Below are 14,274 nucleotides of genomic sequence, written 5' to 3'. Positions count from 1 at the left end.
TTTTTTTTATGGCCATCATCAGCTGTTCCTACACATGTGTGATGGTCAAGTTTGAAAATTGTTCAGCTTTTGCCACTGTGTGGATTTATTCTAAACCATGACACACATTCAGTATTGAGTAATATGCTGGTGTTAAACTGCATTGCTTTAATGCACTCCTGCATTGGGTTCACACATACACCCTGCCACCAATCAGTGCAGATTAGCATCGGGTTTGGGAACAAATTAATCGCTGAACGAATCATATGGGAGCCTATGCGATAATTAGGTAAAAATAAATTCATATGAAGACAATGAAAGTTTTTTTGGACCTTTCATGCATATTAGACTGTTGTTGTAGACCCCCAAAACCAAAATATGACCCTTTTTAACACGTAATAGAGGCTTTTTACTAGGGATGTAACGGTATCAGAATTTCACGGTACGGTAATACCTCGGTATGAATGTCACGGTACGGTATTTATTGAATCATTTACAGGAAAAAACAAAACTTATGAAAATACTCCAAAAAAGTGCCAAAAGTGTCAATGACATACAAATTAGCCATCTATCTGTAAGCTTTGAAACAGGAACTTCAATTTTAATAACAAAAAATTATTAAACCATGTAAAAACAATAAAGTTTCAATTTAGTATTGTTGAAAACTCATCACATTCAACATTTAATCACACTCAGCCCATCTACACAGATGAGAGCTCTGCTAGTCGGACTTCTCATCAAGCATCTCCCGCTGGATCTAATCTCACTATATTTATTAAACAGGATATTTCATTTATCTTGTTGTCTTTATCTAACGACATATTCCCTGACTTTGGTCATTGGAATCTATTACTTGTTCTCAGGTAACGTGTTTTGGCTGAGCGCAAAGATAAGTTAATGATTAATGTAACCACGTAGCCTACATTCTGTATATTGACTGATCGCTTGCCTTTATTTCCTATAATGTATAAACTTATTGTATGTTATACTTTTTTAATGGCCATTATCGATTATTAAAACTGATATTCAGCAAAAGAGAGGGTGTGTTTCGTATTTTCACTGAAATTGAAAGGAGGCAGTTGTTATCGGCTCCGTTTTGTTATAAATATCCACACAGTGAAGATGACGCTCATATATGCAGCAAGACGCCTCAACATTTCTGCTGTCTAAGTTGCTAATATTAAAATGAAAATAGGCATTTCCTTAAATCATGTTTACATTTTATTGTTGATAAAGTGAAACAACGAAGCCAGGGTGATGTGAATGAAGTTATAAAGTACACTGTTCCCTTTGAAGATTTACCCGTGTCCTCGGTATAGTCTGCTTTTCCATATCAAACTGAGAAGAAGAGACTTGATCAAAGAGCCTTGATCAAACTTGCGAAGTCTGAACTTACACGGAGATTATGCATGACTGAACTGTGCGTGTTAGGCTACTTAATATTCAGGAAAAGCCCCAATCAGAGAGGCGAACGTCTGCAGCCCCGCCTCCGTTTTCAGACGTCTCCGTTTTCCATTATCCACACAGACATTATCCACACATTTCGAAACGCTCCGTTTTCGGCGCTCGAGAACTCCGGCGTAGAACTCCGGCGTAATGATGGTCAAGCATGGGCTGATGGGTATTGTTGTTTTCGCTACCTCCCGTTCGCTTCATTCGCCTAAGCAAATTTTCTCAGAAGACCTATAGTTTTACCGAGTCATGCGACTTCGAAAAAAATTAATATTGCGGTATGACGGTATTTACAATACCGTTACATCCCTACTTTTTACACATCCAAATGGACCATTTGCATGCAGTACAAACTAGTTTTAGGCATAACTTTTTAACAGAGTAAATGCTACAAGCATTTAGTTTAATAAAGTTGAATCATTTAGTTCAAACTTGTTTAAAATCTGTCCATTTTGTCTTAACTCATGTCCATTTTTCTGACCAATGAGAGGGCAGTAATTAGCAATAGCCAATGAAGATGCAGGAGAAAACATAGCATTTGGGAGTCTGGAGGAATAAAATTAATGGAAAAGCCTCTAAATGTTTCCCTTATCTCACTTTTCATTGTTTTTAAAGCTCCATTTCTTTTTCCCCATTCCCAAAATGACTGTGAGCTTCTTTTTCTTGTAGTCTGTTTACATGTTGTCATGAAAAAAATACTCCTGTTGCAAAAAGTTTATGAGGGAATATATTCCGGGATTCTCTCTACAATCAGTTTGTGCATAGACACACTCCAGGCTCTATTCGATCATTCGGTCCCTATTCGTAGACATTTGCATTTGTAACACAAATAGAGGCAAATAAAGTTTACATTTACCCCTCTTCAGCAGATGAGGTTGAATTTTCCTTGGATGTCCAGTGCATAGTGAATAAAACATGATGAATGATGAACGATGAATGCTCTCACTTTCTCTCTCTTTTTTTGTATGTTTAGTCGTACAAATATACTGATCCCGGATTAGCTTTTATCTGGTGTCGCTCCCCTTTTAGATTAATTATGTCCAATGTTTACAAATGATCAATATTCAATCAGAGGGCAGAGACTGTGTCCGTGTTGATGAAGGAAATGTGTTTAAGAAAACCTGTTCTGGACAAAGAGCCATTGTGAACACTTTTTTTCTGCATCATTGTCGCTATTGGGGAAAACATTGCTCCTATTTGCCTTTTATAAAATAGAAGAAACTAGGGCTGGACAATATATTGTTTGAGCATCGATGTGCAATGTGTATATCTGTAATAGTCACATTGCAGGGTTAGATTATTTATTAGATATAAAAATAGATATATTAATAAACATTACTTTGTAAATTATTTATACAATGATTGCCATGTTGTTTTAAATTTGATTGTTCAATATCTGTACATGAATACTGTTAGACTCCCCTGAAAACCATAAAGAACTATTTGTTGTTATTTATTATAATAATGCATAGAAAAAAAACTTGATCATCCAATCTAAATGAATGACATATTTCAAAATGGAGCTATTTAAATCATTTGGTGAAATTCTATTCATATCACAACAAAACGAAATATCGCAACGTCAGGTTTTTCCAATATCGTACAACCCTAGAAGAATGGAATGAAGTTAAGAGCGATTCACTTTAGGTGGAATACTTCACCCATTGATTGAAGCTAAACTACAGTCGGTGATTTGATGGTTTTAAGTTCAATCCATTGTGTTATGTTCAAGGAGTCGTATTTTAGGATGTTGTTGCTACCTTGATTTCTAGTTTGAAGACGTTTGAAGCAGTTGGTATAAAAGAGATAACAACATATACAATTGAAGTCGGAATTATTAGCCCCCCTTAGAATTTTTTTCTTTTTTAAATATTTCCCAAATGATGTTTATCAGAGCAAGGAAATTTTCACAGTATGTCTGAAAATATGTTTTCTTCTCGAGAAAGTCTTTATTTTTGTTAAAATAAAGGCAGTTTAATTTTTTAAAACATATTTTAGGGTCAATTTTTTAGCCCCCTTAAGCTATTATGTTTTCTGATTGTCTACAGAACAAACCATTGTTATACTGTACAATAACTTGCCTAATAACCCTAACCTGCCCAGTAAACCTAATTAGCCTAGTTAAGCCTTTTAATGCCACTTTAAGCTTTATAGAAGTGTCTTGAAAAATATCTAGTCAAATATTATTTACTGTCATCATGGCAAAGCTAAAATAAATCGGTTATTAGAAATGTGTAATTAAAACTATTATGTGTAGAAATGTGTTGAAAAAAAAATCTCTCTGTTAAACAGAAATTGTGGGGGTGGAATAAACAGGGGCTAATAATTCGGACTTTAACCTTATGTACATGTGATTTTTCAGCTTTTTATTTTAAATAAATTTGCAACGATTTCAAAAAATCTTTTTTTTACATTGTCATTACGGGGTATTATGTGTAGAATTTTGAGGAAATAAATGCATTTAATCCATTTTGGAATAAGGCAGTAACAAAAAACAAAAAAAAGTGGAAAATGGGAAGCGCTATGAATACTTTCCGGATGCACTGTAGCTTCATATGAGTATTTAACATATATAATCAGTGCTTTACATATTCAGTTATTCTACAGCATACAGTAGCTTACATACATAGCAGGCTCCGGCACCTCTGTGGGCTCATTTTACCCACACATACCACAGTTTCTTTAGTTCACATGTTTGCATTTTTAGAGAACTCTTTTAGAGAATAGAAAATCTTCTCTTCAGTAGCCAAAATTAATCAATCATAATATTTAGATGAGCTTGACTGCTATGGAAATTAGAAAATGAACAATCTCCTTATATTCTTATTGAATAGACTGTAGTAAATCAGGGATTTGTGATGCCATACACGGAAGGAAGACATCAGTGGTTGGTCATGTCAGTAGACTGGCACTGGCAAGTTTTTTCCTTTTTTTTGTTTTTTTTTTTGTTTCCCGTCCTGACTGAGATCTTGCTTGTGAAATCACGTTCCATTTCATTTCATATAGAATGCTTTTCTTACATTCTAAATGACCCATTACTAACTGGGCCTTGCCAGCTGCCACCAATCACGCACAAGCAGTTGTCATGGCACCAGTCCACACAATGGATGTCTGTTTTGGACACTAGAAAGAGACAGAATGACAAATAAGTTCATAAATGAAAGTCACAAATTAGCTTCTGATGTTTTGCACGTTAATTATCCAGCATTTGTAAGGAAAATCAAGTTTTTGTCATGACGTCTAAATGAAAAATACGTTTTTTTCCCTGTACTTAATAGGCATTGATGTACAGATGTAGACATTTAAATTTTAATGTTTTAATTAGTGGTTCATTTCGCCAAGGCGACCTCTGAGAAATTCGGGACCAAGCCAAAGGAAAGTGACTGGGTTTTTTCATGGTTGTGTAAATAACTTTAATAACTAATGATGAGGGTTAATAATCATCTTTTTCAGCCTTTGAAATTCTGTGTTAAAAATATTAATTAAATATAAGGCCCAGATATTTATCAATCTAATCAAAAGTGAACGACATTAAAAGGATAGTTCACCCAAAACTGAAAAACCTGTCATCATCCCAAGCCTGTTTGACTTTCTTGACTGTCTAATTTACTATATTAGGTAGCCTAAGTTACCTAATATAGCCTAAGTTAGCCTATGTTATATGTGCAATCTGAAACAATGACTATGACACAAGTCATAAAAATAAAGCTTCATTATTTTGGTCTCTTGTCAAGACAAGATTTAAAGCGGTAGGGATTAAGCCAAAGGAAGCTTGTATAACTCTTTTTATTTATCACAATCTTACTTTCTCTCAGATTTCACTCCCTGGAGCATCTGACATTATGTCACACATAGGACATGCATTAGAGATTCCCCTACGGCAGGGATGGCCAAGCCTGTTCCTGGAGAGCCACCTTCCTAACCCATATCAAACACACCTGCCTTTAATTATCACGTGGTGTTCAGGTCCTAATTAATCGATTCAGGTGTGTTTGATATGGGTAGCAACTGAAATCTGCAGGAAGGTGGCTCTCCAGGAATAGGGAATTAGGGAAATAGGGAATTCCTAGGAATAGCCACCCCTGCCCTACGGTAATACACCTTATGCACAGATTGCCGCAAAACTCATCAATGTCCACTCGCGGTTTCTCTAGCTAACTGCCGGGAAAGAGTTCAATGAAAAACATTTATCGATTTTACGTGCATCATAATACCATATATGTAAAGCACAAATAACGTCCTTCAATTCGGTTACGTCCAGCGGCTGTCATCCTTGAACCAATCTCATCTCCACCTGTCTGTTCCATTGCTCCGTTTGCTTAACTTTCTTTTGCAGTCTGAAGCGTGTCAAGCACACAATGCCCAATTCGCACCACAGGATTTGCAACTTTTTGTTGATTTTGTTTTGAATTCAGCAATTGTGGAAGCGCGAAGGAGAAAGTATTATGAAGAAAGCTAGAAACTTGTAACCATTGACTTCAATATTTTTTTCCTACTATGGAAGTCAATGGTTACAGTTTTCTTCTAAATATTGCATTTTGTGTTGAACAGTAGAAACTCATAATAATTTAGAACCTCTTTAGGACAAGTAAATTGTGAGTATGTTTTCATTTTTGGGTGAATATCGGTTTAAAAAATACAGATATTAACAGTGTCCGAAAAATGTTGAGCTTTTGATCGCTTTCAAAGGTAGTTCCAGTGTTTGAGTGGACTGCTTTCATAGATGCTCATGTGGTCAAACGCATGAGAAAATCAACCAAAAGCCATCTACTTTCTGCCTATTAAGTGTGTAAAATGGGCTGTATTCACGCTCTTTTAGGATTGTGCGCTTTCCCACATAATACAAACTTTATGAAATCAACTCTACTGCAATTCCATAACTGCCCTAGACAAATGGAGATTACACCAACACAACCATGTTGACAGCATTTAAGCCGTCCGCGCTCTTCAGATATTGCTCTGCCGTGACCTTCGGCCCCTGATTTCTGACCGTGAGTGATTCCATCAAGAGACGCCTGCCCGAGGCCACTGCAGGTCAACAGGCCCTTTAGATCAATTCCCCCTCACAGGCAGCGAAAGTGTCCTGCTTTTTGTTCTTTAGAGAAAGCGAGGAGATCTAGAGTGCTGTGAAAATGAGGTTTTCATGTTTGTCAGAGACGTGATCTAGTGCTGTTATTCCCAACAAGGGCTGCGAGTACCATTTGGTTCCTTCAGGGTCTTTTATTCGTCATTTTAGCACTGCCATTTTGCTTTTATGCAGGCAAAATATATACCTTAAAAATTAACATTCATTCTTTTCACATTGTTTTTGAACAGAATCACAATTTTTGGGACTGGAGCGAAATGGCTGGCTGTGTTAGAAGAGAGAGATCAAAAACCAGGTGAGCTGCAGAACCATTGAGTTATAATACTTTTTGTGTGTGTGTGTGTGTCACTTATGTGTTTTTTTAAATTAATAAAATAGATATAAGAGTACGCAGTACACGCTAGAAATTATTTTTGCTGCTTGTTCAAACTGCTCATTTATAATGAGCTGAAATAACTCAATTCTTGAGTTTTATTTGTTTTTTTTTTACATTTGATGATTTGTGTTGGGATGACATGAAGGAATTGTGTGGAACCCAGCATTTTTAAAGTTTTCTGTTACATACGCTAAACGGTTCCACAAAGCAAGCCAGACCCATAACAATAAATAAAATTCAATTAAATTGAAAAGGACACCTCTAAAATGAACGAGGACTCCGGAGTCTCATCTCCCTCTGAAAAGCAAACAACAAAAAAGACGACTGACCAAAGAAAAAACGTAAAGTCAAATTTATTTGACATCTAAATTCAAAGGTGACATAAAAAAATCTTGTAGAGGTAAAGCCAAAATAACAAACAAAAACTCTGCAACAAACTATGTTTTAAACCTTTTTACTTGCACATACATTAAAACAAATTAAACAACATTTAATTCCCTTCCTACTAACCACAAAACATGAGAAAACTTGATAAAACAAAAAGCCACCCTTCTCACATATGTCTCCGTACTATGGTCTTAGTAGTTTAACAGTCAACATTCAGCATTCATTTCAACAATATCGCAGAGCAAATACAACATAAGTTCTCACGAATAAACAAAACAAGCCTGGGGAGAGGAGACCTTCCGAACGATCGTCCAGTCTGGTTTAAATGGACTTTACCATGCTGGCAAGCTCCCACGTATTAACACCTGATTCACTACACCTGTGTGCGCTATTCATGAAACCAGTCTGAAAGACAGCAGAGAGAGGCAGAGAGAAAGTAACCACAACAAAAAGAAAAACTCACTAACTTCAAATCAAATAACTCTTTTTTTAAAAAAAAAAAAAAAAACATAGCATGTACCAGTATCAGTGCTACCTAATTTGCTATAGTGTCAGTGTTGATACTATAGCAAAAACAAATATACTGCACTGTAAAAATCTAATAGTTTGCTTTACTTAAAAAAGTAAATACAATAATACTATTGCTTTTAAAACCTATAATTGACTTAAAGTCTAAAAGAAAGTGAGTAATTGAAGTAATTGAATTATGTGTTTGATTATAAAAATTAAGTCAACTTAACCATTTCAAATGACAACAGATTTATTTAATTTAAAGTCAACTTGTAGCTTTTAAGGCAGCGGGTTTGCTCACTTTATTGAAGTAAAGTAACTAATCGCTTTTTACAGTGTGTTGAGAACTCCTTTTTTTAAAAAAGTGAGATTAATATTAATTTGTTAAAATAAGTAATGCCTTTCATTTTGAATCAAGTATTTTTGTGAAGTAATTATTGCTTCTATTTTTTTTCTCAAGGAATATTTACAGTCAGTTATTAATTTTGATTACACAAATCTGCGTCTGAGTATGTTAGCACCGCAAGGCCTAATTCAGATTTTGGTTTCCACATTTTTGCTTATGTTTACATTTTACGAATGTAAAGAGTATGAAGAGTTCAGATGCAAAAGCCGCTAAACCCCACTTCAGTCAAAAATGAGCTAATGACATTGAGTGAATGCTTTAGGCAAATACTACACCATCAACAAATAGATTTGCTTCAAATTATCTAAATCTCACTGTCAGCGCATTCAGAAATAAGTTTGTTGGCAAAAGCTGCTAAATGCCACTTCCCTTTGACAGCAAAAGCCGCTATATTCTGAGAACCAATCAGAAGCGTGAATCAAATCAAATGCTTTCAATGTAACAGCGTGCTGATACGCCGGCTTTTATGAGGAGACATATTCCAATTTCGATTTTAAAAGATAGAGTTTGATTAACTAGATGAGCCTGTCCGACTGTCAGTGAATGGCAAATGAAGACATCCCTTACCTCAAAACTCTGTGCATTATAAGTAAAAGAAAATACAATGCAGTCGTAAGTGTACCATGTCATTAAAACCAGACGCTACTTTGAATGAGTCCGATTTACTATACAACAAATTGCTACTCAACTCCATTTCACGAAAGACAGAGTTGAGATGCCATTTTTTATCCCATGTGGATGCTGTGAGGATTAACACAGGAACAAGACCTTAAGTATGGTGAGAATAAATGAATGACAGATTTTAAAATCATCTGAGAAGCATCCTCTTTTTGCCCTGTAGGCCTACATTGTGTTTTATTTGCTAATTTAAGCTTTTTTTTTAAGATTAATATAATGTATAAAACCATACATTATTTGTATTACTTAATATTACCTATAGATCTGATAAGCTTTTTATATTTATGGACAATGCACAGAAATTGATGTTTCATAATGTTTTTACACATCTACCAAGCTTAGCTTACAATTTTTGCAATGTTTACATTGTTCTACTTACATTAAATTTAAATTTCAAATATCAGAAATGGCAGCAAATTTTTAAGATTTAATTATTGTCAGATTTAATGTTATTTATTAATGCACTTGACATTTCATTCATTTATTTTCTTTCTGCTTTTTCCCTGGTTTATCACAGAGGAATGAATAGCCACTTACTGGCTGATTTATATTTTTTAAATTTCAGGTGGTTTGTGTAACGTGTTTTATGTTTGGTAAAATAATTTCTAATGTTACAAATGTATTGTCAAAGATTATATAATAAATAGTAAACACTATAAATAGTAGTATAAAAATAAAATATACAGTGTGTGCGTGTGCGTGTGCGTGTGCGTGTGCGTGTGTGTGTGTGTGTGTGTGTGTGTGTTAGTGTATATATATATATATATATATATATATATATATATATATATATATATATATATATATATATATACCTTTGAGTTCCATTTCTTTCTCTGTTAATCTTCATTTGGGAAATATTCAAAAATGAGAAAAAAATTCAAAGGGGGCCTAATAATTCTGACTTCAACTGTTTATATATATTATAATTAAATAAAATCTCTCTCTTTCTCTGTCTCTCTATCTCTCTATCTCACTATCTCTCTCTCACGCATGTATTAATTTAGCTTTAATTTCCTTCCCAAGTACTGTTACTTTTGACATAATCTCTACTTCACATTCATTTCCCCTTCTCTCCCAGCAGTCTCTAGATGCCACTGACTCATTCATTAAATCGCGTTTGCGTGCTTGTGAATATTCAACAATAATGAGACAAACTGAAAGTGAATTAAAAGCAATTTACAGTGGAGGATGGAGTTGATGCATAATGTCTGCCATGAGAGCAAGCAAGTTAGGGTTTTTGTTGTTTTTCAAGCATGCATTTGGTTTGTTATGCAGGATTTTTTAAAGGGCTAATTAACAGCTTATTAATAATGTGCATTAAAATAGATAGTTACACTTGCACATTTTTTTTATTAAAATATCATTCATTTCAGTCATACTAAATCAAATGAATATAAATACAATTTTATATATTTTTTATATTATATTTTCATTTTATTGCTGAATAAAATAACATTGAGTATTAAAAATTAGAATTTTACATTACAAGGGGGCCTATTATGCAAAAATCACCTGTATAAGGGGTTTAAACACAGTAGTGTAGCAACAATTTTAAATGCTGGATTAATGCGCAAGAAAGTTTTTATCCTAACAGTTTTGCAAACATGTTTTATACCATTTCAAATATATATGTTTGTCCATGCTGTATGTTATAAGTACACATACATTGTTTACCCATAGTGTTTACATGCTCATAATACAACAAGTAATACAACAAGCTTTTGCAGCTGGACATTGCTTTAGAATGCCCTTGATGGGTGAACATTAGCCAGTGGGGGAGTGTCTTGTGTCTCTCTAGGTGTGAATTAATCATTACCATTGTCATTCCCGCATACAGCTGAGATGACCCAAAAATTTTCCAAAATTAAATCATTCTAAAGTTTTCTTTAAATTAGAGAACAAAATAATTTTTACATAATTGTGAAGTAAATATTGTTGCCTACAAGACAGGTTACTCAAAAGTCTTATTCAGGCCCATTCAGTCTGCTTTTCTTGACCTTACTTTAGCTACATTTTTTTTCTCCAAAACCTACTAACCACACATTATTTATTTTTTCTAAAAAACGCAAGCATTTTCATCCATATTTCTCACATATTATTGTAGGACAGTTTGTGCTGAATATAAAAAATACATGTTGACCAATATTATGTAATAAGTAGCTGAAATACACACAAATGTCAGGGCATGTCAAAACATCTTAGGGCCCCAAAATCATTTCAGACCCCAGAGGGTTAAATCTGCCACTATGCTGACACACAGGCATTTGTAGCTCTGTCCTCTTTTAAAAAGAGCATAATCTCATTTGAATTTAAAGTTACAGTCACCAAAAAGGGTGCTGAAATTTCTCACTCTAGGGATATAAGAGACTTATTTTACATCTTGTAAAAATGGGTGCTATAGGTCTCCTTTAAATGTATGTAACATTAATTTTTTTTATATAAAATGTATATTAAAATAAGGAAGAAATATATTTATTTTCACAGTCCAGTTAAATCTCAAATAACAAAACCATTACATTTACTGTATTCCCTACTAAACATTCAGTTCATCATCACTGTTGTGCGTGCGTGTGTGTGTTGGGGGTCAGAGATGTGCTTCCTGGCCCTCCGCTGTTCCCTTTGGCTGCTTGACATTTTGGAGTGACACCTGTTAGCCTGTGGGGTGTGGCAGTGACTCTGATAACCAGGGCGAGAGACCCTCTCTACACGGGACCCCAGGCGGGTGGCCTGGCATGTCGCCTGCATACATTTTTCAGCACAGTTTAATGCGCTTCATAATTCTGATCACTGTGAACCAACCCATCTGCCTCCAGAATACAAACCAAGCGGAGCTTAGCTTTATTATTCAAGACTGAATTTACAACAAATCCAAACATGCTTGAATTTTTATTGAAGACTGATACTGTCACTGCTGTTGATTACTGAATGAATATGTGGGCATCTCAAGCTGATTTGAATGTACAGTATGTGGCCATTATTGTTGTTGTTTTTTTTATGTTGTACAAGTTTTTTTTTTCCATTAAATGCAGTGTTTTTTTACATCGTGAGTCTTAAGCAGTTTTTTTTAATTAATAGATTGTGTAATTCTTTTCTGTTTACAGCAAGCACACACAGCCTGCAGACCCTCCACACACTCCTGTCTACAGGATCTCCACTGAAGCCCCAGAGCTATGAATATGTGTACAGCTGTATTAAGAACAACATGCTCCTGGGATCTATATCAGGTGTGTTCTCCTTTATCTCTTTCCATTTCTTTTTCCTTCTTTCATTTGCTGCTTTAGTTTTTTTCTTTCTTTCCGTTGTCTGCTTTTTATTTATTTATTTTTTTGTCCTTCCTGCATTTTATTACACAACTTGTTTTCTTTCCTCAGTTATTAACCAACATTCCTTCTTCTCTTCATATTTTTTTACTTTTATGCTTTACCTGCATCTTTTTCTTCCTACATTCCTTTTTAATTTTTCCTCTTTCGTTGTTTCTTTCTACGGGTTTTTCTCTCTGTTTTTCAGTTACTCTCCTGACTCCATGCGTTCCATTTGTTTGCTAATTTTCCTTTCTTTCTAGTTTCAGCATTTCCTGTCCTTTTCCCTCTTCTTTAGCTCTTCCTTCCTTCTGCCACTCTTCAATGCCACCTTTCTTTCCTTATTTTTACCATATTTCTTTATTTTTCCTTCTCCTTTTCCTGTTTCCTTCATTCTTCCCTTCCTACTTTCTGCATTTCCCCTTATCTCTTTCAGCTCTGTTTATTCATTATCAGACTCTTTGCCCTTCACCTATTTTCCTTAAATTTTCACTGTCTTTCCTTCCTTTTTCTTCTCCACCTTCTTCCCTTTTCTGCATCCTCTTCACTTTTCTGTCTTCATTTCTCTTTAATTTTTATACTCTTTTCTTCCCCTCTGTCCTTTTGTTGATCCAAATTTCATATTCCTCAGTTCCTTTTTCCTTCCTTCCTTCCTTCCTTCCTTCCTTCCTTCCTTCCTTCCTTCCTTTTTTCCTTCCTTCCTTCCTTCCTTCCTTCCTTGTTTAACTACATTTCATCTTTCTTTCTTTCTTTCTTTCTTTCTTTCTTTCTTTCTTTCTTTCTTTCTTTCTTTCTTTCCTTTTCTTGTGCCTTCTATGTTTTTGACTTCTAACTTTATTAATTATTTATTAATAATTCTAACTTTATTGTTTTCTTTCTTTCATTCCTTTTATTGTCTTCTATCTATCTGTCTGTCCGTCTGTCTGTCTATCTACATAAATTTATTTTCTTTCTTTTTCTTTCTTTCTTTCTTTCTTTCTTTCTTTCTTTCTTTCTTTCTTTCTTTCTTTCTTTCTTTCTTTCTTTCTTTCTTTCTTTCTTTCTTTCTTTCTTTCTTTCTTTCTTTCTTTCTTTCTTTCATTGTCTCATCCATCCATCTTCTTTCTTACTTTTCTATATTTTGCTCTTCTTTCCTTTTTCTTTTATCCATCCATCCATCCATCCATCCATCCAATCTATCTGTCTTATCTGTCCTGTCTGTCTATCATTTTGGTTCCCTATCATATCCTATCCTAGTCATCATACCTAGTCCTTATATCCTGGTCAACACACTTTTCACTTTTCCAACAATCATCAGTGCTTCAGCTCCTCTTGATAGTACGGTTTGTGTGTGTGTGTATGTGAAAGTGTGATCCCGTGCCTGCAGGGCCCTGCGGAAACAAATTAGCATCAGCGTTAACAGCTGTGGTGGACTGCTGATTTTGTGTGCATGTGTGTGTGTTTGTGACTGGGGTCTCGCAGCATGTCTCTCTCACACACCACCTGTGCCCAGTTTCTCCCTGCGGTTTCACCAGATGAGCTTTGCTCTCATGGCAGGTCAGCGGCAGCCTGCTACAGTCATGTTAGTCAGATTGAACCTCTCAGACCTGTTTTGTTATTTAACTTCTTCTGTGCAGTGCCTGTTTCTGTATAAGGTAATATAGAAAAGAAAGTTGCAGCAGTGACATTGGCTGTTCCTCAATTCTAAGAACACAGATAATGGGCTTGCGTTTTTGTGGAGACCGGTCTTGCTAGGTCACCTCTAAAGAAAGATCTCGGGAGACCGCAAGAACACAGAAAAACGTCCTGTAAGAAATGAGATGCTAAACATTACAGCATTCATACAACCTCCTTTTCAGTATATATAACTTGCACAAAAACCTTACAAATATACTTTGCACATAACAAATAGAACTGATTTATTGTCTTCATTCAGGAGAACTCCTAACACAAATAAGTTATATTTCTGAACTTTAATAATAAATATAATAATAAATAATAAAGGCTTCTCACCTGCCCTTGGACTGTGGGGAAAACCGAAGCACTCGGAAGAAACCCACGCGAGCATGGGGAGAACATGTAAACTCCACACAGAAATGACAACTAACCAAGCTGGGAC

At 35.0% G+C, this 14,274-nt stretch overlaps 1 protein-coding gene across 5 annotated transcripts in view; it reads left to right on the top strand.

Annotated features, from left to right (window-relative positions):
- The window catches only part of aacs (acetoacetyl-CoA synthetase), a 79,143-nt gene that overhangs the window by 45,887 nt on the left and 18,982 nt on the right, over nt 1-14,274 (top strand). For all 5 annotated transcript variants that reach the window (XR_015490006.1, XR_015490005.1, XR_015490004.1 and 2 more), the window contains 2 exon segments: nt 6,748-6,812; nt 11,979-12,101. Coding sequence is in view for 1 of the 5 variants with exons in the window: in NM_201009.2 (NP_957303.2) it covers nt 6,748-6,812; nt 11,979-12,101 (188 nt within the window). In the remaining 4 variants the exon portion in view is untranslated.

This window comes from Danio rerio, chromosome 5, assembly GCF_052040795.2.
Source record: "Danio rerio strain M-AB ecotype USA chromosome 5, GRCz13ab, whole genome shotgun sequence".
In the NCBI taxonomy this organism is placed as follows: Eukaryota; Metazoa; Chordata; class Actinopteri; order Cypriniformes; family Danionidae; genus Danio; species Danio rerio.
Note: the sequence above shows the minus strand (reverse complement) of the source record. Positions and strands in the feature narration are given on the sequence as shown.